This window comes from Megascapheus bottae, chromosome 4 (assembly GCF_031878675.1).
Source record: "Megascapheus bottae isolate mThoBot1 chromosome 4, mThoBot2.hap1, whole genome shotgun sequence".
Classification (NCBI taxonomy): domain Eukaryota; kingdom Metazoa; phylum Chordata; class Mammalia; order Rodentia; family Geomyidae; genus Megascapheus; species Megascapheus bottae.
Genome location: NC_143512.1, coordinates 60678595 through 60706524, shown reverse-complemented (window position 1 = coordinate 60706524; position 27930 = coordinate 60678595). Strand labels below are relative to the sequence as shown.

The 27930-nt window shown below is 42.1% G+C and overlaps 1 protein-coding gene across 1 annotated transcript; it reads left to right on the top strand.

Annotated features, from left to right (window-relative positions):
* Positions 1–57: 57 nt before the first annotated feature.
* Positions 58–27668, top strand: LOC150064532 (uncharacterized). The gene is made up of 3 exons (XM_090331058.1): positions 58–141; positions 3879–4417; positions 27586–27668. Exons 1-3 carry the CDS (start codon positions 58–60, stop codon positions 27647–27649), a joined length of 687 nt encoding a protein of 228 aa, XP_090187184.1. The 3' UTR covers positions 27650–27668.
* The last annotated feature ends 262 nt before the right edge of the window (positions 27669–27930 follow it).

Genomic DNA, 27930 nt, shown 5'->3' with positions numbered 1-27930 from the left:
AGACAGAATGAGAAAGTCTGAAACATACAGTGTCCAGTAGGAGTTTCTGAGGGAAAGATGAAACTGGTGGAGTCTATACGAAAGGAATGTTTGAAGACCCTGCCACCACCCCACATCCATGTGTTGGAATCCCAGTTCTCAGTGTGATGCTATTAGGAGACAGGACCTTGAGAGATAATTAGGTCATAAGAGTAGAACTAATCTCATGATTAGAGACTTAGATTCCAACAAGCTGAGCTTTCTCCTTTTGCCTTTGCCACATAAGGATACAAAGAGAAATTAGCAGTGTGCAAACAGCTACAGAGGGACCTCTTACCAGAACCTTACCATGCTGGCACCCTCACATCAGTCTTCTAGCACCAAACTCTGATAAAAGAATGTGTGTTGTTTAAGCCACACCACCATCGATAATTTGTTACACAGCCTAAACTAAGGTAATATTTTTCACACTCAAAGATAGTGTTGCCTGGCGGTGCCTGTGGCTCAGACTTGTAATCCTAGCTACTCAGAGTCATGGATCCAAGCCAGTCAGGGCAGGAAAGTCTGTGATACTCATCTCCAATTAAGCACCAAAAAAACAAAACAAAAGAAAAAAAACAAAACAACAAAAAACGCCAAAAGTGGAGGTGTGGCTACAATGGTAGATTAATAACGTTAAGCAAAAGAAGCTCAGGGATAGCTCCCAGATACTGCCCTGGGACTTGCACCAAAAAAACACCCCAAAAAGTAAAGAAGCTACTGGTTGAAATGTTCAATATTCCATCTTTTATGATGACAGTTCTCAGATTCAGTTAACATAGAGATCCTAACCAGGATTGATAAATATAATAGTAACAAATGATTGGAATGGGTTATATTGTCTTATCAGAAAAAAAAAAAAAGTAGGCACCGGGAGTTTGGCCTAGTTGTAAAGTGCTTGCCTGCCATGCAGGAAGATCCGGGCTCGATTCCTAGGTACCACATACATAGAAAAAAGTCAGAAGTGGTGCTGACGCTCAAGTAGTGGTGTTCTAGCCTTGAGAAAGTCCAAGGTCAGTGCTCAGGCCCTGAGCCCAAGCCCAGGACTATCAAAAAAAAAAAAGTAGATTACATCCTCTTCTTCTAAGATTTGCCAAATATCCTCAGCAGAGGAGAAGGGGAAACACTGGAGGGGGAACTCCCCCTGGTACCTCGTGTTCACATTTTCTATGGGTACAATGTACCAGGTTACTTAATGAGCAGCAAATGAAAGCACAGTCTCTTATATGGCTTTGAATAGCATCAAGAGTACAGACAGAAGAGGAAATTCTGACTTATGTGTGGGGCCCAACTCCCTACACCCTGAAGAAGGAAGCAAACTTTCCATTTTGCCAACAACCATCCCAAGCTTACTGACTCCAGGGTCGAGAAATGCAGTCTTCAAGTTACAGATGAAGAAATGGAAGCTAAAAGATGCTTGAAATCCAGCCAAGCAGAGAGCAGGGCTGGGAGTCACGATGTAGGACTGTAACACAAAGGTCACCTCTGAAACTAAGCTTTGTTGGTTCACACGTGTAATCCTACCTACTCAGGAGTCCGAGATCTGAGGATCACAGTTGGCAACAAGCTGGGGAAAGAAAGCCTGTGAAACTCTTACCTCTAATTAACCGGCAAAAAATCCAGAAGTAGAACAGTGGCTTGAATGGTACAGCACCAACCTTGAGTGAAAAAGCTCAGGGGCAGTGCCCTGGCTTGGAGTTCAAGCCCCAGTACCATCACACACATATACACACAAATAAAAGTCTGGACTTTCTGCCACTGTCAATATTCCTCAAGTTGGAGTCCACATTCCTTCACCAATAAAATCCTCTTCTGGGTAAGCATGTGTTTGACTTCATCTCTGCCAACCAGGGTTTAGAAAACTCCATTTTAATGACTACCACAACCACAGCACTTCCTCCACTGTCTTTATGGGGGCTACAGTTTCATAAGTTCTTTTGGAAAACAAAATTTTTCTGACATCTATGACTGGTGTAGAAAATGATGGCCATCAGGTCATGAAAAGCATTTATAATATTTGCTGTATTTCCTTCTAGTCCCACCTATCACAAATTTGTCTTACTCTCTTTTAAAGCTTTTGCTTTCACTACAGAATATACTACCTTGTGTTATGCAATAATATGTTCTTTTATTTCTACATTCTGTTACACAGTGATGAATCTATTGTAACTGACCCCTTCTTGGGAAGAAAAACACTTTTTCAAGTGAAGGGAATTTCAAGCACTTCTGCTTTTCTATGGTGGGGGACTTCTGGAATTGCAAAGAAAGGGAACTGAAGGACAAGCTCTGGTGAGAAAGGAGCTACAGAGAAGTGGAGTGCAGGAAGGCTCCTGAGATGAGTCCAGCAAGCAGACATCAGTCAGCAGTGCGGTTTTCTTAATGTGGTTTTGTTTTCTTTCTTTGTTTTTCTGGTCCTAGGTCTTGAACTCAGGGACTGGGTGTTGTACCTGAGCTATTTTTGCTCAAGGCTAGCACTTGAAACACAGCTCCACTTCTAACATTTTTTGTGATCAATTGAAGATGAGAGTCTAACAGACTTTCAAACTATGATCCTCATATCTCAGCCTTCTGAGCAGCTAAAATTACATATATGAGCCTCTGGCACTTAGCTCTAGTGCAGGTTTTGGGGTTTTTTTTTATTTCTGTTTTTGGGGCTGTTTTGGTTGTGGGGCTTGAACTCTGGGCCTGGGTGTTGTCCCCGAGCTCTACCACTTGAGCCATAGTGCCATTTCCTGTAGTGCAATTTTTCTGTATCAGGTTGGGAATTTGAAGTTCTTGATTTCTAGGCAATTGTACCCTGTAGTGCAATTTTTCTGTATCAGGTTGGGAATTTGAAGTTCTTGATTTCTAGGCAATTGTACTGTGAAATTTTATCCTGGGTTGAAGGAGTCTTTCATATTTGATTCAAAAAATGCACTGTTTTACTCTATATTTTATTGCTTTAGAAAAAAAAATAGGCTCCTGTATTATTTCAAGGATTGTTCTTTTTGTAAAAAAAAAAAAAAGAAGAAGAAAGAAAGAAATACCACCTTCCTCTTAAGACAATTCTTTCTCTCAGAAAACTTATCCTACACAAATAGATAAGAACAAAGATGCAATCAATCCTTTTTAGGTTCTTTTGGTTTGTCTGAAGACCAGTACGTGGAGCTGTCCAAGGTTTTATTTCTTGGTCTTCCTGTTCTTGACTCCTTTCATCACATAAACAGGGTGCTGAAAGAGCTGTCACGCGGCAGTCAGACTGCCTAGGTTTGAGTCCCAGTGCTAGCAGACCCTGAGCAAGTCATGTAAAAGCTTTGATCCCCTCATCTGTTAAAACAGGGATGGTAATTATAACATAAACTACTTCTTTGATTATTGTGAACATTTGTGAGAGCATTTATTAGCATGTCTGACCAAAAGGAAGAGGAATCTTTGGGTACCCCAAATTCCTACAGTAAGAGGATTTTGCGTATGTGTACTTATTTTCTCCCCAGTACTTTTTGCTCGTGTGAATGTTATGCTAGCCATCATGAACTCACCAGGATGGGAGCATCCAGAGGTCCCGTAGATTTACGAATTAGGGGTGTCTAAGACCTCGCCCTGCCATTAACCGGATCCCTGTGTTGACTGACTTCTCTGCGAGGCTCACTGGTGGTCTGTGGACTCCAAGCTCCACACTCACTCCAGTGATCTGCGTCCTTGCTAGTAAACTGGCTCAACCATTGCTTGGCACGCACGCGCTCCAGAAGGTCCTGGCTAGCTGGGGGTGAGCGGGAGACGGCCTGACACCCGGAGAGGCCTGCGAGGAATCGGGGCCGAGGGGGGAAGGCGGGAGGCTGACGGACTCACCCGAGCAGCCGTCATGGTGCTTCTGCTGGAAGCCCGGAGCTGCGCTGCGCGCGGCTGGGGCGAGGATTAACCGTGTCGCGGGCTCCCAAGGACGCGCCAGGCCCGGCTCCGAGCTGCGGCCGCTGGGAGCGCGCGTTCCGTCCGGCGTGCCCCGCGGATCCCCCTTCCCCGGCGGCTCCTTCCTCCCGGCCGCCCCGCCTCTCGGCTGCCATAGAAACCGGCCAGCCCGGCCCCGGCCTGCGTCCCGGAGCCCGCCCGCCGCCAGCCCCCCGCTCGGGATTGGGCCTCGGGGCGGCCCGGTCCCCCACGGGGCCTGGCGGAGGCCGGCGGGCGGGGCTTGCTCGGTCCTGCCGGGTACCACGGCTCCCCCGGGCGGCGGGGGGAAGGTGGGAGGCCTTGGAAGCGACTCGGGTGTCTGCGCACAGAGACACGCATGGGGACCGCCAAGGGACGCGCGCTGGGACATCCGCGGGGACATTCACGGGCCCCCGCGTCTGCGGCAGCGCCAAACACCCTGCTCGACCTGCCGCGCGCGCGCCGCTGAGCCCGCCACGCCGGCCTCGCCACCAAGGTAAGCTGGGGAGCGGGGGGGGGGGGCGGGGGGGGCCGGCGCCCGGCGCCCGGCGCCCCTGGTCGCCGCCCTGCTCGGCCAGGCTGCAGACGTGGGTGCTCGGAGACCCGGCGCTTGCCCTTCCTGGAACCCGGAGGAGTGGCTGTGAAGGGGGTCAGGAGAAGGTTGGGCGTTCCTCGGGGTATCCCCATCGGTGTGTGAGACGGGGGACATGGCGCTGAGCGAGCACACCTGTGTCTTCGGGTCCTGTGCTGCACCCCTGTGGGTGCGTGTCTGCACCCCTGTACCCCGAGTCTGTGTGTGGCGCGGACACCAGCGTCTGTGCCCGCGCCCACCCGTGAGCCCTAGAGGACAGTGGACGCTCAGCCGAGGGCACGGCGTGCGCTGGACCAGCACCCACATCTCTGTTTGCAAGGAGGACTGAGGAGCTGCGTGACCTTCCCACGGGCTCAGGTCCAGGCTAGCCGTACCTGATGGGGAGGGGTGAGGGTGAGACCTCCCCGGGATGGGAGGGGGGCAAAGTTAGAGCGAGCGTGCCTGGCCTCCCTCCCCTATAAAAGACGAATCCCCGCTGCTGCTTGAGCTGGGAGAGCCAGGCAGCAGGTTATCAAGGTGTTCCTGGCAGTCAACGCTTCCCCTCTCCTTTCTCCTCCCTCCTTTCCTTCCCCTTGCTTTCTCCCTTTCCCTTCTTCCCTTTCTCTTTCCCTTCTCTCGTCAGTTTTCCCCTCCCGAGTGGAAGGGACAAGGGGGCTCTGTGCCACCCGCTCTCCCCCACCCCATTCCTCATCCCAGCAGCTAAGAACCAGCGAATCACACTCTAACCTCTCACCCTGTGTCATTTAGACAAGTTTGGAAATTAAACAAATCTCGTTTGCACTCGAGGCCCCGGGAATCCAAAAAAGAAACAAACAAAACCAGAGGCCGGGAAGGGGGTGGGGGTGGGGGGAAATGTGTTCCAAGTTAAGATTTTAGAGGGAATCTAAAATGGGTATTTGCTTATGGTAATATGGTACTTTAAAAAAAGTTTGAAAATACGTATCACACAAGCTTGCACCATCCGCATTCGATTGCATTCACCAGAAGCACTTCAGAAGATGGTTTCTGTTAATGTTGCAAAAGCCATCCTAGTTTTTTTGGTTGCCATGGTAACGGGAGAAGTCGCCCAGTGCTAACCTGGCTGGAACTAGGAACTGATTCTTCAGTACAACTCCCCTCCCCTCCTGTCGCCATGGTAATAACAGTTAGTAAAAAGGTGTTTGTTTCTTTATCTTTTGTTGGTTTTTCCCCCCCCTCCCAAATTTTAGCTTCTCAGGCTTTGCAATTTGTGCAATCGATCTTCCCACTTGGGTAAACAAGAGTAAACACTCCTTTCCAGCAAGTCTGATGGCCCAGATAGTCAAGAGCAGGCTCTTCCCACACTCTGCCACACTCACAGAGGAAAGAGGGGAACGTTCAATGTTCATGGAACCCTGGCCTGGGACCAGACCTCCCTCTCCATTTACCATTTACATTTAGAATCCTAATTAGCTTTCTAATTAGGAGATGGAGGAGTTGGGAGAGGGCAGGAAGGTGGGGGAGCAATCCTGGGAGAGGCTGTTGGAGGAAAAAAAACATGAGTGGAGCCTACTGCTCCCCTTATTAGTGTTATGTTTGGTGTGCTGTTGAATTTGCTTAGTAAAGCTTTTGAGGGTGTATTTTTGGACTGACCACTGTTATGTGGTAAGCCTGGAAAAACCTTCAGAGGCCTCTTGTGTTAGGATGAAATGTGGCTTGGATATTTGATTTGAGGTGTGTGCTTTTTTTTTCCTCCTAGTAACCAAAGAGTACTTAAAATAAAAGCAGATTTGTTTGAAATCTAAATCCTCAAGTAATAACTCCAGATAGGTCACAGAGCCCATTATGTCCTTAATATAGTTTTATGTTTTTAGTTAAGACGGTGTAATTTGGCGCAAGCAATGAAAATACTTGAAACACTTTTTATCGGCAAATGGTGTCTTTTTAAAATTTTTAAAGAATTTTTTCATATATTTTATTGTAATTAATAGAAGGCTTGCATTATATTCACCAGACAGAAGGTGCATTACTTCACCAACATTGATACCCTTTCTCATATCTTGGTCCCCATTTCCCTCCCCACACTCCCACAATTGGTGTCTTTATAAAGAAAACCATGACTCTTCTGATCAGGAGTCTGTGATCTGAGGATAACAGTATGAAGCCAGTGCAGGCAGTGAGACTCTTCTCTCCAATTGACTACTGAAAAGCCAAAAATGGAACTGTGATTCAAGAAGTAGAGTGCCAACCTTGAAAAAAAAACAAAAAGGGGTAGTATTCAGGCCCTAGTTCAGGCACAAAAGCAGACAAACCAAAAACCCAGACTCTACACATAGTTCTTAAGCTTTGAAATCTACAAGTCAGCTTTATACATTATAATATACATGATTGAAATATTTGGGCTCAAGGACATGCCCAAACCCTGAGTTAAAGCCCTATGACTGACAAAAGAAATAAAAGTCCGGTCTTCATAGGTGCATGTTTTCAGCCATATAGAATTCCATTTTTTTTTTTTTTGCCAGTCTGGTCTTGAGCTGAGGGCCTGAGCATTGTCCTTGGACTTTCACTTGAGCCTCAGCACCACTTCTGGCTTTTTTTTTTCCCTATGTATGTGGTACCGAGGAATCGAACCCGGGTCTTCGTGCATGCTAGGCAAGCACTCAACCACTAGGCCAAACTCCCGGCCCCTAGAATTCCATTTTGAAAAATTTAAATATTAAATTGTAAGTAAGTTTAAATTATAGCTAAGTTCTATTACTATTTCTCTAGGATTAAAGCATTTTAAAGGCGGGGAAGGTGTCTTAGTGGTAGAGTGCTTGCCTAGCATGCATGAACCCTAGGTTCAAGTCCTCATTACATAAACCAAAAAAGTCAGAAATGCACTGTGGCTCAAGTGGTAGAGTGATATCCTTGAGAAAAAGAAGCTCAGGGACCATGCCTAGGTCCCAAGTTCAAGTCCCACGACTAGCAAAAAGAATTTTTTAAAATCATTGGCTTATTTTCTTTTAGCAGTTTTAAAGGAGAAACTCTTCATAATCTGTATTTTGTCATTTCCTGTTACCTAAAAATGTTATCTGGAATTGAAGTTATAAATTTTAGGAGAATACGATATTCAAGACATTATGACAATATAATTTATAGCTGGAATTAACTACTTAAGATAGTTCCATCATTATTATACAGCAGCATCCTGGACAATTTAACTGCTTCTATAGATGAGAAATTTATGCTCAAATGACATGGTTTCACCTTACCATTTGAGAAACAAAATCTAGCCATACGTGCTGATCTATGCTGGTAATCCCAGTACATAGTGAGTTCAAATCTAGCCTGGACAATATAGCAAGATTGTCTCAAAATTCCAAGAAATCTGAGGAGTGGATGACTAAACAACCTGGAAGGTCTATGAATATGAATATTGATGAAGATCTGAAGATGAGAGAAAAATCAAGGCAAGAAGAAAGACAAGATAGCAGGAAGCACCGTAAGAGAACCTCTCTGTGATGTGAAGATCAGCTACCAAAACTCTAAAATGGTTAAGACATCACTAAAAATCAGGATGAGATGGCTCAGAGTTGTAAGAGTCCTCACCTACTGGACTTTTGGTTTCACCTCTTTCTGCCATGCCTAGGCTATTTACTGAGAGCTGTAACTGTGATTGTGTGTCAGATCATTTGGTGAATGTTACCCATCAGAACAGACAGTGAGATTCAAACACAGAGACTTGTTCTTTTAATGATGAGGATTTTCAAAAAGCTTTTAAAAAACCAAGTGCTGGTGGCTCACACCTCTAATCAAAGCTACTCACAAGGCTAAGATCTGAGAATTGAGGTGCAAAGCCAACCTGAACAGGAAAGTCCATGAGACTCTGATCTCCAGTTAACCACCAGAAAACTGGAAGTGGTGCCATGGCACAAAGTGGTAGAGTGCTAGCATTGAACAAAAAGAGCTCAGGAACAACACCCAAGTCCCAAGGCCAACCCCTATGACCTCCTCCCCCGCAAAACAAGCTTTAAAACTTTTTCTTAAATTTCTAGTTCAACCAAAGTGGTCATTAAACACAATTAACAGAACCAGCTCTTGAGTTCATGTAAGACACAGAAACAGATTTTTCTTCTGTTTATATTCTCTCAAATTCTCTTCTACATTAAAAGTTAACTTTGTATTTGACCTACTTTTCCCTACTCTTCCTATTTTGTCCAGTGTAGGGAACTGAACCAAGTATCTTTCTCTCTATGTGTCTTTCACACACACACACACACACACACACACACACACACACACACACACACCATCACTTTATTGAGCTACATTCCTCTCTTTAGGTACTGCTTCATCATACCTGCGGATTCCTAATTTACACCCTATCTACCTATCAGGTATCTTCTTTGGGCCACTTACCCTTTCTATGTTATATTTGAATGATCCGTTTATATATCTAACCAGCTCTGCTAGCTGTAGATGTGTAGTCTCATCTATTATTCTGGATGGACCACTTTTCAGTTCAACATGAAGAAATCAGGTATGTAAAAATAAATGTTGGCTGAATTGGTCCTTTCATCTAGATGTGGTAAAGTGTTCTGTGGTAGAGTAGGAGTGTAGCAACCTCTCACTGCTGAGGATGGATGAGGGCAAAGAAGTGGAAGAAAGAACCATTGATTCTCTATCCTCCAACTCTCTAGCAGTGGGGATTGCCAAAGACACATACGGTTCCAGCTAGCGAAACTGGAGACCTGGGAAAGCTGTATCATCGACTCTGTGTAAAGCCCAGACTCCAAGGACAGACAGATCTGTCTTAAAATCAAATGCCAACACTGATTACTTATCCGACTTTGGATAATTTACCAATCCTTCTGAAGTTTACTCTGTCTGCAAAATGAAGATAACACCTATCAGGTCCTTGTAAGGTGGACAGAAAATATGCATATACTAACTGAAACAACACAATAACTATTCTAAATAAGACTGCTTTAGGGTACAAGCAACAAAAGAACTTTCCTACTTATGAATGTAGAATGTAACAGTTATTTTTCTTGAAGAGCAAGGTCAAAAGAGGTGATCAATAAGCTTGTTTTAGAGGCCATCAGAGACCCACTTTATTCCCATCTTTCTATTCTGCTGTCTGTCCTTCCTTTTTCTCATGTGTAGTTTTGTGATGATCTTCAGACTAGCTCCACAGAGAAAGAAAAGGGAAGGTTCTGTGCTGGCTGCATCCTCTGTTCACAGACAAAGCACACAGTCTCAGGAACCCCTCGCTAAGGCCACATTGTGCCAAATTGTGTGTGTTGGTCACATCTGTCTGTGGGAGAGAGGAAACTGGGCTTTCCAACCTCTGGATTAGAAGATGGCCAAGAAGAGAGGTAATTGATGAAGATATCAAATGAGTTGTCTACAGGAATGCTGCTGCACTATCACTTATTAACAGTGCACACATCCCACACTGTTGTACTGACACCTGGTGTCTCATAATGGGTTTTGCTTCTTTTATCATTGGCTATTTATTATCTGTTTGGTTGTTATTTGTTAGTTATTTGAACCTCTCTAGACAGGCACTGTATCACTTGAGCTATGTCTCCAGCTCTTTTAGTTTTTTTTTCTTCAGTTGTATTAAAAATATATATAGGGTCTCACTCCACCCACTTCCCCGACCCAAGCTGGCCAGAACCTTTATCCTCTGGTTTACAATTTCCACATAGCTAGAATGACAGACACATGTTTTACCATGCTCAGTTTTTATTGATTAAGGCATACCTCACAAAGTTCTCTTCCTCCCTGAGACTGGTCTTAAACTGCAATCTTTTCTATATCTCACCTCCTGTGTAGCTATGATCAGAGAGGCCTGAGGCAACTTACGTAGTCCAACGTGGTTGTTAACAGCACTCAACTTTACTGCAAAAATACATGGAGAGAGCAGTAATTCTATGTTCCCACTGCCTTTGAGAATCTGCTATTCATTGTAGGGTCCCATTAAGTCATAGTTGTTCATAAGACAGCACAATTACCAGGAAAGAACAAGTCAAGCTTAAGGGGGCAGAGGGTAAATGGTCAATTTCCATGTGCTTCAGGCAGTAGGTGTTCATACTGAGTTGATAGGAGAGGCAGTCAGCAAGGATAGACAAAGGTGGTATGGAGGGAAACATAGAGGAAGATGTAATGCCAATCTGTGAAAAAGTATCTGGATTAGGCACAGGTTGAAAAAATGGAAAGGCATAGTTTATATGACAGGGACATTTCTTTTAATAAACAACAAAGAGGTTTTAATGGTGCCTTTGAGTAATGAGCACTTTGTACTCTATGTGTCCACATATCAGATCTGTTGTTTTCTTCAACAAGTGTTCACAATTACCTCTATTTATGTCTTTCCCAGCAAGTTTGTTTGATTTCTTCTTAGGTACCTAAAGTTTCATCAACCGTTTTGGATTAACTGCCATGGAGAAAGCAAATTGACCTAACAGTCATTAAGTCAGTCACTTACTTTGTGTATCAGTCACAGGGATCTCATAAAAAAACAGAGAAGTTGGAGGAATCTTCTGTTCTGATTTCCCTGCTCACCACCATTCCTGACTTACACCAGGCCCAAGTTGCAGCTCAACATGATGGGGTGGCTTTTTTTGTGAGCACTGGGTTCCACTGTCCTACACGAAGCAGCCAGCACCCTCAGATGACCAGCCAGACCTCCCATGCCAGACCTGTCACTCACTAATAGGAATAGGACACAGCCCCCAGCCTTTGTAAATCAGAGTGCCTTCGCCTGAACAGCGTGAATGTTAGTTTATGTGAGTTGTTATAACAATGGAGTCAACAGTATTAGAATGTGTAGGATAATGTGTGATATAGTCAATGATAAGTGATAGTACCATTCTGTATATTTCATTGTTGCGGTTAATAAAATGCTGTCAGTACTCCAGTTACAACAACTGGAAGAATGATACCTTCCAACTATCTACCCACACATCCTATTAATTTGCTATTTCCATCATAGTGACTTCTACCCCTTGTGTTTTAATTCTTATGCTTTGATAAAAATGTACTTGCATCTGCCATATCCTTGTTAGCACGAGATTTGGGGAGATGTCAAAGATACAAAACAGATGAAAGTGAGGTTTTTTTGTTTGTTTTTTGTTTTGTTTTGTTTTCCCAGTTCTGGAGCTTGAACTCAGGGGCTGGACAGTGTCCTTGGGCTCTCTCTTTCTTTCTTTTTGTTGGTCATGGGGACTTGAACTCTGAGCCTGGGCATTGTCCCTGAGCTCTTTAGCTCAAGGCTACTGTCCTACCCTGGAAGCCACAATGCCACTTGCGGTTGTCTAGTGGTTAATTGGAGATAAGAGTCCCCTGGACTTTAGTGCCCGGGCTGGCTTTGAACCGCAATCCTCCGATCTCAGCCTCCTGAGTAGCTAGGGTTATAGGTGTGAGCCACTGTGCCCAGCTTCCTTGGGCTTTTTCAAGGCTAGTGCTCTATTACTTGAGCACAGCACCAATCCTGGCATTTTTTTCTGTGCATGTGGTACGGAGGAATCAAGTCTGGGCTTTGTGCATGCTAGGCAAGAACTCTACCACTAGGCCATTCTTAGGATAGACATAATTCATAGCATCAAGTTATGAGCAAAGTTGAGTGGCAACACTGACAATTTGGTAATGAAGGGAAAATACCAAGCAATTCCGGAAAGGCCTTAAACACCGAATAAGAACAAGTGTGTTCCAGTTCTGGAACCTGGATATGGAATGCTACCTAGCAGGAAATCATATTTTATGGTAGACAGGCAAAACCTAAGGAATAAATTGCCTAACTGAAACAAATCTCAGACTTTCCTTTAGGGTTAGACCTGTAACTCTAAGTCTTGGGTGTTTGAGGGAAAGAAACCAGGGATGCATTAGAATCCTGAGAAAACAGTGGCCTTCCACTGTCTTGGAGGTAGGATCTAACTCACTGTCAAATAGTATGGACTTTGGCTCCTTGGGACAGTGGAGACAGAAAGGAGGTATGGTGGAGGGAGAGGAGAGAAGCTGAGGCACGCAGGTGAGTCTGCATAGAAAGCTATTTGGAAGAACTAAGAAGTACACACAAGATCTTGGAAAATACAGCAGGGATTATATCCAACACCTTAAAACAAAGCAGAATTTACTGGAGGCTACTAATATATTACACTCTAAAAATAAAAAGAGGGAAGAGGGAGCCTTTTTCACTCTTCATGTGGTTATTTGAGCCTTGGTGGCTTTCCACGGGGAACCCGTCATCAGGTTGTTTGTATTGTCTGGAGAACTGGAGCCAGTATTGGTCTGTGAGCATGCAGATGCCACCAACAGAAATAGCGCTGTTAGGAATGTCTACCCTCATTTGTGGTGCGCTGTCCCGGGGGCCTCAGAATGACCACAAAAGCTACAGGCACTTCATCAAACCCATCCTGTGTCAGAAATTTTCCAACCAAAGATGCTCTGCTCAGGCACATTTGTAACAAACTTGCTCTTGTTTTTAGGAAAGAGCATTTGAAATGGGTTTGGGTTTTTTTTTTTTTTTGCCTTTTCTTTTTCATCATAAAATAGTTGCTTGTAGTGTTATTTTTTATTTTTAGATTTAAAGGATGTTTAAAAGAGATATAATTTTTTCTGTATTTTTTGTGATCCTTGCTACCTCTAAAACTATCTGGATATTGCAAGTTCAGTTCAGTTAATATTTATACACTCCTTCTGGGTCCTAGATACCCAGATTTTTAAACTAAGATCAAAAACTTGCTTTATAGAAACCCTCATTAGGCAGGAAGATGAACCTTTGCACAAGTAACTCAAATTCTGGGCAGGATTGGCAGATGTTGGTGGAATATACAAAGTATTGTGGTATATAGCAGAAGAGCAGAATTCTGCTTGGAAAATACCAAAGAGCTCCAAGGAGAAAGGAGGGGAGAGGGAGGGAGGGAAATTGTACTGGATTTTAATAGAATTTCAACCATTAAATGGTTGAAATGTGAAAATGATTACATGATTCTTGCAAAATAGGAATCAAAAATATTTTTCACACATAGCAACAAATAAATATAAAACCTGAATGAATTCCTTTTACACATCAATTTCATAAGCATGTACTAAGTATCTCTTGAGAGATAAAAATGAATCAAATATTGTCTCTACTCTCACTACCTTCGTATCTAGACAAGTAGAAATGTGTATATAAAAAAGTTATGCACAGCTGGGTACTGGTGGCTCGTGTCTGTAACCCTAGATACTCAGGAGGCTGCGATATGAGGATCGTAGTTCAAAGCCAGCCCAGTCACAAAAGTCTGTGAGACTCTTATCCCCAATTAACCACCAGAAACCCGGAAGTGGTGCTGTGGCTCGTGGTAGATTGATAGCTTTGAGCTGAAAAGCTCAGGGACAAAGCCCATGCCCAGAGTTCAAGCCCCATCACAAATACTCACACACACACACACACACACACACACACACACACACACACACACACAGAGTTATGCCCCTGACAATTACCAACAGAAGGGCACACAAAGTACTCTGGGAGTGCCATCATCTTAAAGAAGACCTCAAAGCAATAGAATTATTTGGAAACAAGTCAAGGAGAATAGTCCACATGGAGGAACATCATATAAAAATGCACAGAAGCATGAACCTACATGGCATATTTAGGGGACTCAATTATCTTGATACAGGGGCCTAGCACTGGTGGCTCATTCCTGCAGTTCTAGCTATCCAGGAAGCTGAGATCTGAGGATCATGGTCTGAAGCCAGCTCAGGCAGGAAAGTCCGTGGGATTCTTAATCTCAAATAAACTACTCAGAAAAAAATAGAAGTGGTGCTCTGGCTCAAATGGTAGAACACTAGCCTTGAGCACAAAGAAGGCTCAGGGGCAACATCCATGCCCTGAGTTCAAGCCCCAGGAATGGGAAAAGAAAAAAAAATCTTGATACATCTCAAATATATAGCATACAGAGGGAGTGGGTGAGGCAAAGGTCATGAAAGAGTAGGCTAGAAATAAAATCAAGACCATATCTTGAGGAGTTTTCTATAGTATGCACTGGAAATCAAATTCCATCTAAAAAGGCACTTTAATGGAGGATTTTTTATTAAAGAATTTATTAACATTGATTTTTACATCATATTTCAAATGACGTGTTTAACAAACAAGTATTCAAGAAGGGAATCTCTATATACAATCACAGGCACTTAATTTTTAGAACATAATCAAAATTAGGCCAAGGGTTTATATATCATAGATACGTATTAATCAATGTAATAAAACATTATGTCTATAGAGTCATAAGTTCTTATGTCTATGTAGTTGTGTTTATATTTCCCGTACCATGTCCATATCATTGGGTATGAAATTATTGAATCCTCGCTCTTGCACTGTTTGGTTAATGGAGGATTTTAAGTAGGACATTAGTGTAGTATCAGTACTTTCTGATCACCTAAGAGATTTCCTACAGAACAAAGTTGAGCTAGGCAAGATGAAAAAGTAGAAAGGCCTTTAGAAGATGGTTTCAATACACTAGGATCAGGCTGTGGGCCAGGTATAGCCTCCATACATCAATAAACCCAGCTACTCTGGAGGTACAGGCAAGAGAATCATGACTTGAAGCCAGTCTGCACAAATTTAGAGCAAGACTGAAACAAAACAAAATTAAAAGGAAGAGGACTCGGGATATGGTTCAAGTGGCAAGGTCCTGAATTTAATCCCAGCATACTTTCCTTACCCCCATCTCTCCCCTACTCCCCCCACCCCCCAAAAAAGATACAAGCTTGGGTTAATACTGTTAGAGGCCAGACTGCAAAGGTGTTTCAGTGATAGGATTAAGCCTGAGGCTCTCAGTATGATCCCTGATAGGTGTGGGAGGAGGGGAGGGAAGAGGGAGAGTCTGCTTACATTTATCACTCCTTATCATTTATCACAAGCAAGTAGACTGTAAGTAGAGCTGTGTTCTTCATCTTTCTGTCACTATAACATATAGGTGTGACAATCCATTGTGAAAGATAAAAGGTTTATTTTGGCCTGCAGCTTAGGAGGCTCTGTCCTATGATTTGTTGGCCCTGTTGCTCACCAGCCTATGATGCACAGTGGACAGTATTACTTTTAAAAAGTCTGCCCTGGACATGGTAATGGGAATATAATCATAACTATATAGGCATAAAAACCTATGACTCTATAGACTTAATGTTTTATTTCACAAATTAATGTGTTTCTATGACGTACAAACCCTTAGCCTAATTTGGATTAAGTTCTAAAAACTAACTCCCAGTGATTGTATATAGAGATTCCCTTCTTGAACACTTGTTTGTTAAACTTGTCATTTGAAATATGATGTAAAAATCAATGTTAATAAATTCTTTAATAAAAAAAAAAGTCTGCCCTTGGTGGGGAGTTTGGCCTAGTAGTAGAGTGCTTGCCTAGCATGCATGAAGACCCAGGCTCGATTCCTTGGTACCACACACATAGAAATAAAAGCCAGAGGTGGTGCTGAGGCTCAAGTGGCAGAGCTCTAGCCTTGAGAAAGTCCAAGGACAATGCTCAAGCCCTGAGCTCAAGCCCAAGACTGGCAAAAACAAAACAAAACAAAACAACAACAAAAAATACCAGTCAGCCCTGCCTGTTCTGAGGTACTTAACTGTGGGTCAGGATAGGGGGCTCACGCTTCTCCCCCTGTCAATGGCTCTGTGCAAAGCTACCCCAGTCCTCTCACTCTGGGACAGGGAACTCAGAGATAAAAAGGGGGAGGATGCAGCTTGATTGTTACACCCAATCCACCATCTCTTACCAAGTCTACCCTGTAGCAGCTGCTGAATATATTCCTGAATGTTCTGGAGCATCAAGGATGTGGATCTGGATCACTAGAATGCCACAGAAGTGAGTGTGCCCTTACCATGAAGCTCTCAGAAATCACCCATTTCTCTGGTCTCATGGTTGTTTTCACGGTTCTCTCCTCATCTTCACAACTAGGCTTAACTGGTAGAACACTGGCCTCCTGCAAAAAGTTCTCAGGGACAGTGCCCAAACCCTGAGCTCAAGCCTCAGGACGAGCACACACCTACCAAAAAATAACAACCAAAGCAATCTTCAACAACCCCATTATAAAGTGCTAGGAAAAGCCCAGGTGAGGCAGTTCCAGGTGTGTGGGAGGGGAAGGGCGTGGCTGGAAGGCATGATTGTGGAGCTTTTGATTCAATCTGCAATCTCATTGCACTTTCTGGATTTAAATACTGTCTAGTCTCTAGAGCTCAAGCTTTGCTCCAGGGCTGCCCTGGAGTCAAGTGATCCTCATTATCTACTTTAATTTGCCTCCTTAGGGAAGATTTTTTTTTTCCATCCTGAAATACCGGGTTGATTAGCCAGCATTATGGAACAGTGTGTAATTCTCAGAACCAGTTCCCTGGTGGGCCACGTTTAACCAGCTTTCCAGCCGTGTGTAAGCACTATTTCTTCAATCAGCCCAAATGAGTTTCCGCTCTGGGGAGGAAAGTGGCTCTAATTATGTTTGCCTTTTGTCTTCAGTCACTGTGGTCTTTGGTGTAGCTGTCTGGCCCAGCAATTGAAACAGCAAAAGTTCAATCAGATGTGGGAAAACACTGCTTTTCTTTTCTCTTTATTTTTCTTTTCTTCTTATCTTTCTTTTTGAAGTGTGAGTTTATAGGAAAGTGTATGGAGGAGCTAGGATTTGAGGTAAGGTGTCACTATGTAGCCCAGACTAGCCTTGAACTCTCAGTCTTCCTGCTGCTTCTAGTGTACTAGGATTACAACTAGGTACTACTATTCCTGGCTCTTCTCCTTTTAAAGAGCAACTTATTTTTCTTTTCCAAGCCAGTTAGAACTGTGTGATGTTTAACTCCTTGCTCCATTCTCTTTAATGGATATGCATCATTATTTACTAGGCATTCTGTACATGTAAGGCCAGCTTGATTTTTGACATCTTTTCCTTCACACAAAATCTGGAATGGCTGCCTGCAATTGTGTGATTCATGAATGACCTGCCTCTGCAGAAGTATTTGTTCAATTTAAAACAACAACAACAACAATAACAACAATAACAACAACAAAAACCATGTTTTTAGCTGGGTGCTGGTGGCTCATGCCTGTAATCATAGCTATTCAGGAGGCTGAGATATGAGGATCACAGTTCAAAGCCAGCCTGGGCACTAAAGTCTGTGAGACTCTTATCTCCAATTAACCACTAGAAAACCAGAAGTGGTGCTTCTCTCAAATTGTAGAGTGTTAGCCTTGAGCTGAAAAGCTCAGGGATAGCACGTAGGCCCAGAGTTCAAAATAGAATACATACTTTTGATCAACAGGAGTAAACTATGAAGAAAGAGAAATACATTTTATTATTTTCTTCCTTCCTTTCTTTCTTTCTTTGCCAGTCCTGGGGTGAATTCAAAGTCTGAGTACTGTCCTTGGACACTTTTTGCTCAAGGTCACTTGAGCCACAGCACTACTTCCAGATTTTTCTGAGTATGTGGTACCAAGGAATCGAACCCAGGGTTTTGTGCATGCTAGGCAAGCACTCTACCACTAGGTTACACTTCCAGTCCTATCATTTTCTTTCTTAAGTAGTCTTTAGAAATGTAAAGATGCTATGTCCTGCGTGGTTTGAATGGATGAAATGGTTGTTTTCCTGAAGACCTTAGAAATGGCTTCCAGTGAGATGATGTGAAGTGAGCAGAGGTGAGATGAGGGTTGCTCTATGGAAATTGGGGTTTCAGCTCTGTAGTGGGCTGTTGAGTAACTGCAGAGCTATGGACACTGGGGATAGAATAGTGGGAAGCACGGGGACTTCTAAGACTGAAATTCTACCCTATTCTCCAAGATCTACACCTACCACAGGATGCTTCAGTTCTTCATCTAACATCCACTGGGAATCTATTACATCTCAACCATTGTCTTCATCTGCTTAGTTAGCATTTGCATTGGATTTCCTTAGCATTACTGATAGAATAAAACCTGCAGTGTGTGCTTTAGGCTCCATTGGGCAAAATTCATCTGTATTTCTAGCTAATTTGCTTAAGTGAATTTTTTGCTTTTTTTGGGATCACGGGGCTTGAACTCAGCCTGAGCATTGTCCCTGAGCTCTTCAGCTCAAGGCTACTGCCCTACCCTTGAGCCAAGCCCCACTTCCTATTTTCTAGAAATTAATTGGAGATAAGAGTCTCAAGTCCCTTTGTGCCCCGGCTGGCTTTGAACCTGGATCCTCAAATCTCAGACTCTTGAGTAGCTAGGATTACAGGCATGGATGTTTTTATATTTACACATTTTCTGGGGGTCCTGGTGACCTGTTCTTATTCTTCAGAACTTTCTGACTTACCATTTTCTTCCTGCTAATGAGCCTTGATCCCTTTGCTCTTTTCAGCAGCACTTCCATTTCTATCTAGAGCTGCTTATTTCACAGTCACAATGTTCATAACCCAGCTGGCTGTTCCCATTGGAAAAAGTAGGCGTTCCACAGTTGTTCAACAAATATTTAATTGAGCACTTATTGAACACTAGGTATTTTTGGAGTTCTGGACATATAATCAGTTGTGTGGTTTGCCTTTTGGTTCTCTTGATGGTTCTATTTTGGTTTGGTTTTGTGTGTGCGTGTGTGTGTGTGTGAATTCTTTCCGTGAGCTTTTAGTTTTGTGTTCAAAATTAATGCTTTGCCACTTGATCCACAGCTCTATTTTCAGTTTTCTGGTAGTTAATTGGAGATAAAAGTCTCATAGACTTTCCTGCCCAGACTAGCTTTGAACCATGATCCTCAGATTTCAAGCCTCCTGAGTCGCTAGGATTATAGGCATGAGCTACTGGTGCCTGGCTTCAAATTTGGCTAAGGTGTTGTGGAGAATAAAAGGTACTGGACTATGCTGTTCCCATTGAGCATTTATGATGATGGGTTTTTAGTAAATCTCACCCATGAAGACACTACAAAGGTTCAGAAGATGGCCTGTCACACTTGGGCTTAGTAAGGAATTTGGATTGGATTTTTCTCCCCTTACAAATGATCCAAACTTTAGCCTCATCTTGTTAAATTTGAATCCTAGAAGATCAGGTCTGGAAAGGTCTGAAAATGGCATGAAGCTCAAAGAGGGAAAGAGAACTGCCACACAGGCATTCCAAGGTAAACTCACGACCCAGAGTCAATACTTATTCAATGATCCATTTGGTTATTTGATTTCAGATAATGTCCCTCAGATGACTCTTTTTTTTTTTCCTTTTTTTTTTAAACCACTACCAGGGTTTGAACTCAGGGCCTCATGCCTCCTTGGCTTGTTTGCTTAGCAGGTGCTCTGCCACTTGAGCCATGATTTCAGCACAGTTTATTTTGCTGAGTTTTATTTTTGCTGGTTGTTTTGTGTATGGATTCTCTTGATTTTTTTTCTTGTCTTGGCTGGCTTCAAACATCTTGTAGTTAGCATTACTGTTATCCTCCTTACTAATAACATTTAATGAATGACATTCTCACAATTCTTTGCTTGGAATTTAAACCATTTTAACACAGATATAAGTATAATTTTTAGTGACAGAGGATGAATGTGTCCAGTAGAGTTGTTTACATGTTTGAAAACCTGTTGAGCCAGGCTCAGTGGCTCACACATGTAATCCTAGCTACTCAAGAGGTTGAGATCTGAGGATTGCGGTTCAAAGCCAGCCTGGGCACTAAAAAGTCTGTGAGACTCTAATCTCCAATTAATCAGCAGAAAACTGAAAGTGGCACTCAAGGAGTAGAGGAGTAACCTTGAGCTGAAGAGCTCAGGGACAGCACTTAGGCCCAGAGTTCAAGCCCCACAACCAACCAAAAAAAAAAAAAAAAGGAAAAGAAAAGAAAACCTGTTGAAATTATTTTAAGAAGGGTGTGGGAGAATGATAGAGGTTGATGAGCTTGCATTGTTTACATATGTGGAAATGCCAAATGGGTGGAGATGTGTGGAAAGTTTCCTCATACAACTGAAGTATACAGATAAAAGCTTTTGTAGGATTTATGCAAAAGATACTAAAAATGTAAAAAAATAGAGAACCATTCAAATTCTTTTTCCTTAAAGTTTATATGCAGCTATAAAGCAAAGCACATTTACCAAGCAGAAGTAAAGCTTCAAGCCAATGAAATTTAGGATAATAGTGTTATTTGGTGAGCACAAATGGTATTGTTTTGTAGAAATTTGTTACTCATAAGTGAAAGCACATTTTAAAACAATAGCATACTTATTTGTATCACTTTTGTTTCTTTCACATGACCAGTCCTCAAAAAAGATTTGTGGGTTTTATTTCCATGAAGGTATAACTAATTTGAAATGTTATGGTGTTATCTTGGCCTATCTTCTTTTCTCTTTCATTGTTTCTCTTTCTTTCCTTCTTTTCTTTCTCCTTTCTTCCTTTTTTGTTCCTCTTTATCTATTTAGCTAGCTATCATATATCTGTCATTCATCCATCCTATTAATCATGTATCCATCTACTTTCCATAATTACATAAACAGATAGATGATATAGATATCTATATTAACTATTCACTAATGTTTTCTATCTTTATCTACTTGGATAAATGTAAAGTTTTTCTCATGAGAGTAACTGAGTATGTTGTAAAACATATCATACAAAAACATATGAAACAAGAAATTAAAGTCCCCTCATACAAGTATGATATTTCCTTTTTTTTTTTTTTTTGACAGTCCTGGGGCTTGAATTCAGGGCTTGGGTACTGTCCCTGACTTTCTTTTTGCTCAGGTCTAGCACTCTACCACTTGAGCCATAACACCATTTCTTGATTTTTCTGCTTATGCAGTACTGAGGAATCAAACCCAGGGCTTCATGCATGCTATGCAAGCACTCTACCTTGAGCCACATTCTCAACCCTCTCTCTCTCTCTTTTAAAAATTTGCTACCCTCTTAAAATGTGATACTGTTGAGAGTTTGGCCTAGTGGTTAAAGTGCTTGCCTAGCATGCACAAAGACCCAGGTTTGATTCCTTGGTACCACATACATACAAAAAAGCCGGAAGTAGTGCTGAGGCTCAAGTGGTAGAGCTCTAGCCTTGAGAAAGTCCAAGGACAGTGCTCAGGCCCTGAGCTCAAGCCCAGGATTGGCAAAAAAAAAAAGAGAAAAATGTGGTACTGTACCTAATACTCAATGTACATGTGTGAAAATGGAACTAGGAATTGAGATGGGTGGGGATGGGAGGGTAGGATGATGGAAGGGGTGGCACTAATCAAGATGCATTATACACATATTGAATTGAAACTCCTTGTACAACTATTAAATGGTAATGAAAATGATGTTTCTTAAAGAAGATAAGAATCTTAGCTTTCTTCTCTTGTGACAAAATACTGCAGACAGACCATTTAAAAACAAGAGAAGCTATTTTGGTTCATAGATTCAGAAGTTTCAATCCATGGTGTCCTGGCCCTGTTGCTTTGGGCCTGTGGCAGCACAGGAGCTTGTGGTAACACAGTAGCTTGTGGTGATAGCATGTGGCAGAAAAGGCTGCTCACCTCTTAGAGGCTGTAATCAAAGAAAGAAGGGAAATAAATGGGATTCTGCTATTGCCTTTAAGGACCCACCCCTAAACAACAACTTCCTCTATTAGCTCCACCTCCTAAAGGTTCCACTGCTTCTCAGTAATTCCTCTGGTTGGGGACTAAGCCGTTATCCTACCAGACTTGGGGGAGGGGTTATTTAAGATTTGAACCACTTAACACCGCTCCCACCATAAGGCATAAGAAGGGAAGATATATTGGATATGTTAGATGCACAGTGATGGGGCCCAGGCTTCCTCTTCTCTGCAGCCCTGACATTATCAATTACAGGACTTCTTGTTTATTTCCACTTAAACCACTATGTCTGCAAGCCAGCCAGCAACAAGTTGGGGAGATGGAAGGGGAAAGGACATGCCTTATTTCTTTCCAAGCAGTAGCCTGGATGTTGCAAATATCACTTCTGCTCAGAGTCCATGATCAGAATCTACAGCCACAACTTGTAGCCAAGTTGAACTGTAGCAGAAACTGGCTAGTGTAGAGAGAACAATGAGCTTATGCCAACTTCTTGGGGCAGGCACCCTGCCATTTGAGCTGCTTCTTCTTCTGCTGCTGCTTCTTCTTCTCCTTGATATTCGAAACAAGCATGACTCTTTAAGTATCTTAATGCCCTTGCATATTGGCTGGGAGCAGGCAGGCATAGCCTCTCAAAGAAGATGAAAGTTATAATTTGGAAATGAGTTTAAAGTATGAAGATTTGAAATATTTTGTTTTGTTTCTTTTCTTTTCTTTTCTTTTCTTTTTTTTGGTCAGTCCTGGGGCTTGAACTCTGGGCCTGAGCGTTGTCCCTTTAGCTCAAGACTGGGACTCTACCACGTGAACCACAGCACCACTTCCAGGGTTGAAATATTTCTATTGGTCCAGGTTCCATTCTCATTCTTGGTTTCACATTTTGCTAGATAACCTGTATACTGTATTGACTGGCATTGAGACAGCAGGTTTTAAAAAAATCAAGGACAACCTTTCTTTCCTCATTTCCTTTTCCTCTTTGGGTAGCACAGGAGTTAGAACTTAAGACCTCATATTTGCTCAGCAGGTTCTCTACCACTTGAGATACACACTCACTCACACACACACACACACACACCTTTTTTTCTTAATTTTTTTAGATAAGATCTCATGTTTTCACCCAGTCTGGCATCACACTATGACTTTCCTACCTGTGCCTTCTGAATAGGTGGGATTCAGGTATGTACTATCATACTGGACTTAGTTGTTAAGGTGAATTCTTGTTAACTTTTTGCCTAGCTGACTTTGAACTTCTCTCATTCTGCTCTCCACCTCCCGAACTAGCTGGGATTACACTTTTGAGCCGTGCCTGGTGGCTCATAGCTCATGTATTGAGAATGATGTCTGAATTGTAAAATGAACTTTCAGTGCAGTGTGTGTTAATGACTCTTTCTTAGGGCGCACTGTGTCTGTGAAGGATTCTAACCGCAGTTTGATCATCATTGAATCTTGTTGTCATCCATTGAAAAAACGCAGATTTTCCCCCTAAGCAAGCCAGTGCATGGCCCTGTCAGCAAACAAGTTGTCTGAAAGCCCTGCCCAGAAGTGTTGTAATTTAGACAGACAAAAAGAACAAAGGCAGATGGTTTCTTTTGATATTATTTTCACAGTGGGTTGCAAGTCAAGAAAATAATTCACCAAGTAATTCCTGTTTACTTTAATCTTATTTAATGCATTGCTATGAACCAACAGTAAGCTAATAATTAAGGACCACTGTACCTCCTTCAGCGGCTTTGATGTATGATATCCTGACTCCATATTTTTGTTTAATTTGTTTCCCAAGCTCTCATTGATGTCCATAAAGGAATTGGCCAAAATCAAAATGGCAAAGGGCAAAACAACAACAATAAAGACCCCATCTGAAATTTAGGTGTATCATAATTTCCAGTATTGATGTTTATTATTAAAAAATAATAAAGATCTATACTGTCTGGAACAATCCCATAATCTCTCATTAAGATTTCCATTGCTAGATATGTAAGAAAAATCTTCAGAAGTCAAAACCAAGAACTCAGAAAACAATTTGTCAGAAACTCATAGATATACATACTCACAAAGATGTATTTTTCGGGCCGGGAGTTTGGCCTAGTGGTTAAAGTGCTTGCCTAGCATGCATGAAGACCCGGGTTCGATTCCTCAGTACCACATACATAGAAAAAAGCCGGAAGTGGTGCTGAGGCTCAAGTGGTAGAGCTCTAGCCTTGAGAAAGTCCAAGGACAGTGCTCAGGCCCTGAGCTCAAGCCCAGGACTGGCAAAAAAAAAAAAAAAAAAGATGTATTTTTCCTGCTAGTTTTTTTTTTCCTAGTGAACTGTGTGGGAATGTGGAGTTTTTCTTCACTCATTACTGTTTTTGAAAATTCTGATATTTGCTAGCAATTCATGTACAATCGAAACCATGTGTTTTATGCCTGGGGCATGGCTAACATGGTAGAGTATCTCTCTTGTAAGTGTGAGATCCCGAGTTCAAACTCAATATTGCCAGAAATCACATGTTTTACATTATTGGAAGAATAACAGTGTGACTGGGAATTCTGATAATTACATGCAGGGCTTTCTGATTTGATCATCAGATACAGAACCCAGGCCCGGAGTTCAATTCCCAGGACCAGTATTTTTTTTTTTTTAATCTGGAGACGTACATGCTCTTTTCCCTCCATCCTGGAAATGCAGGAGTTCAGGGACGATAAGGTGATTCCAGAAGGAGAGTTTTACCTAACACTTTTTCCGTCTGCCTGTACTCCTGAGCAGGACTAGAGGGGGCGGAAGGGGAAGAGGAAGAAAAAGTACCAACCTGGCTTTGAGGAGAGTAAGTGCTCTCCTCGCTCCTCACCTCAATAATTCCCCATGTTTTGGGCCATCATGTGACTTTTCCCCAGCCTTTGAAGTGCTTAGACTCTTAGACGTGGATGGCTCCTGAGGGCTCAGAAACTGATCTGCATTGACATATTCTTAGGCAGGACTGCACTGACTTTGCAAGTTGTTTTTGTTTTTCTATCACCTTTCCACTTCCTCTCCATCTCTCCTGTGTGTATTGACCCTTCTTGCCTGCTGCAGTCTCTTCTCTCACTTGGTTTGAATTTTGGAGTTTCGATTTTCCTCTTATTTTATTCTACTCTCTCCCTCCTACAAGAAGTAGGGATAAATGAGAGTATCCAACTCTATACACTTAGTCAGAAAACTCTAATTACCTTTTGATTAAAACAAAACAACTGACTAGATATTTAAGAATTAGGTGTAAAACTTTGCCTATATAAACAATAGTAACGAGAAGTTACTGCACACCAACTACATAAAAGGAAGAGACCTCAAATATTTTAGTACTTTTTCCCCCCTGGTAAATACATGATTATAGGAAACATATAAAAGAGCAAATAATGAAAACTACATGTTTCTTTTGCTGCCACAATTCCCAGTTCAACACTTATTCTCTCCAGATATAAACTAAATGTGATGTTTACTTTCATGGTTTTCTAATTTTATTTTTAGTACTAGAGTTTAAAGTCAGTGTCTCATGTTTGCTTCAAAATCATTATAGCACTTGAGTTACAACCTCCCCTTTATGTATCCTATCTCTTTATATTTTTTATTATTTTTCAGCTAAGGTCTTGCTTTTCTTGTTGAGGTTGGCCTAGGCCACAAGCATCCTACTTTATCCTTCTTGTTTGGCTAGGATCGTAGACATACCGCACCATGCCCAATTTTTAATTTTTTGAGAATGGATTCTTGGTCATTTTTTCCCAGGATAGCCTCAAACTTCTGTCTACCTTATTTTTGTTTCCTGAGTAACTGGGAATACAAACACAGACCACCTCCCATGTTATAATTCTTTTATAATGTTTTATCATTTTTGTTTGTTTTACATTTACTTAGGTGGTATATTTAGAATTTATTTTAGAATAAGGATACGACAGGGGCTCAGTCACTTCACCAAAGTTGGCTTGCGAGCTGCTCCCCAACAAGGTGCAGTTTATATTCAAGACAAATCACCACACACTTGCAATACTGTGAAAGTCTCTTCAGTGGATTGAAATGTCTACTTGTCTACCTAACTATTAAGGTAACATGATTGGTTCAAAATCATTTGGCAAGGAATTTAATGTATGTGTATAGTATGTTATCCAACACAGAGCCTGGCTTTCAATAATTGCAATGTTCATAGAATTACAAGGGGAAAGAGACAAATTTTAGCAGACAATGTAAGGGAATGAGAACAGCAAGACTAAAATCCTATTGCTAATCTCATGGTCTGAAGGCAGTTGCAGATACAGAGCCCCAACCCAGAAAGCTGGGGAACCAGGAAAGCAGAGAACAAGTCCTAGACCCACAGCTGGATGATTTCATGGTGCATTTAATTCATGCAGATGAGTAAAACCCACTTTCATAGACATCAATTACTTCAAAATATGCACATAATATTGTGTGGACTCCGACAGGAAGAGCTTTTCCTCTTTACAGAGTTCACAGGACAAAGGGTGGAAGATCGTCTAGCTGGATGGTATTTCCTGTTGCCAGTGGTGCTATGGATTATTTGCTGCACAGTTTCCCAGCTTCAGAATAAAAGTGCTAGGTCTGGAGGCTGACACACCTGATTGGAAAAGCTTTACAAGATCGTTGAAGTTACCAGGTACTACTAGTTCATGTCTGAAATTCTAGTCACTAGGAGGGTGAGCTCTGAAAACTTGAGTTCAAATCCAGCCTGGGCAGGCAAAATCCACAAGAAGGTTTTTTTTTTTTCCTTGCCAGTCATGGAGCTTGAACTCAGGGCCTGGGCTCTGTCCTCAGGCTTTCTCAAGGCTAGTGCATGTGGCTTTTTCTGTGTATGTGGTACTGAGGAATCAAACCCAGGTCTTCACGCATGCTAGGCAAACACTCTACCACTAGGCCATGCTCCCAGCCTCCCCTCTCCCCCGCCATGAGATTTTTTTTTCTCTTGATGTGGAAGTTTAATCTAAATTATAAACATATATGAAAATATATACACAGTGAACATATGCATGATTATACAAACTAGAATATCATATACATAGGAGAGGTTTGCAATAGTGTAACACCAGACAACTAACTTACAGATAGTTGTGAGATAAAAGTCCCCCATGAGATTTTCATCTCCAATGAACTAGTAGAAATGCAGAACTGGAAGCATAGCTCAATTAGTAGATTTCCAGCCATGAATGAAAAAGTGGAGTGAGAGCTCAAAGCCTGAAGTCTAGTGCGAGTGTAAAGCCTGGAGTGTAAGCCCTAGTACTAAAGAATATTTGTTATTAAAGGAGATTAAATATGATGATTAACCATTTTATTATTATAAAAATAAGAAATGTTGAAAACTAACAGTATTAGGGAATCTTTATCATTATCCTTGGTATCATACTTTTAAATTGGTTTTGAAGCAACAATACACCTATTTTCTCCTAAAATAGAGATTAAGTGGTGTGTACATGTGCATTTTTCTTCTTACAAAAACATATGCAATCAGGCATCTGCAACTGATATGAGTCATAAGTGTACCAAGTGCATTTAAGTCCATGTTTTCAAAACAGTTTCACAGTCACTATAAATACTAAACGGTACATTAGCATGAGCTAATAATTTCCTTACTCTATTTCCTTAGGATGAATCGGCATCTACCCAATTTTGGAGACCATTCAGGCTTAGAGGAAGGGCCATCTAAATAAAGTCTAAGTGACATTGCAAGGCTCTCCTCCTCCTCCGGCTGCCTGTGTGACTCTGATGTGGGTGACTCTTCTTCCCTAGGGCCTGGATTATTTCATCCCCCTGGGTCTTTGGAATGTGACAGCCAGAGATGCACACAGTGCGGAAGGTCTGAGAGAAGCTCTAGCAGCAGAGGCTTGGCAGCCGCTCAGGGGAATTCACCGACTGGAGTGCAGTGTGGCCCTCAGTGGGCACAGGCGGGGTCTGTGTCCAGGTTCGCCATCCCTATCACAGAGCACCGTGC

What these genes read in the sequence shown, in the direction of transcription:
- LOC150064532 (XM_090331058.1), top strand. Translation starts at nt 58, where the DNA reads ATGAAACTGGTGGAGTCTATACGAAAGGAATGTTTGAAGACCCTGCCA. An exon ending in TGTTGGAATCCCAGTTCTCA is followed by an intron (nt 142 to 3,878) that starts GTGTGATGCTAT and finishes TTCTGCTGGAAG; the next exon opens with CCCGGAGCTGCGCTGCGCGC. An exon ending in ACGCCGGCCTCGCCACCAAG is followed by an intron (nt 4,418 to 27,585) that starts GTAAGCTGGGGA and finishes CTATTTCCTTAG; the next exon opens with GATGAATCGGCATCTACCCA.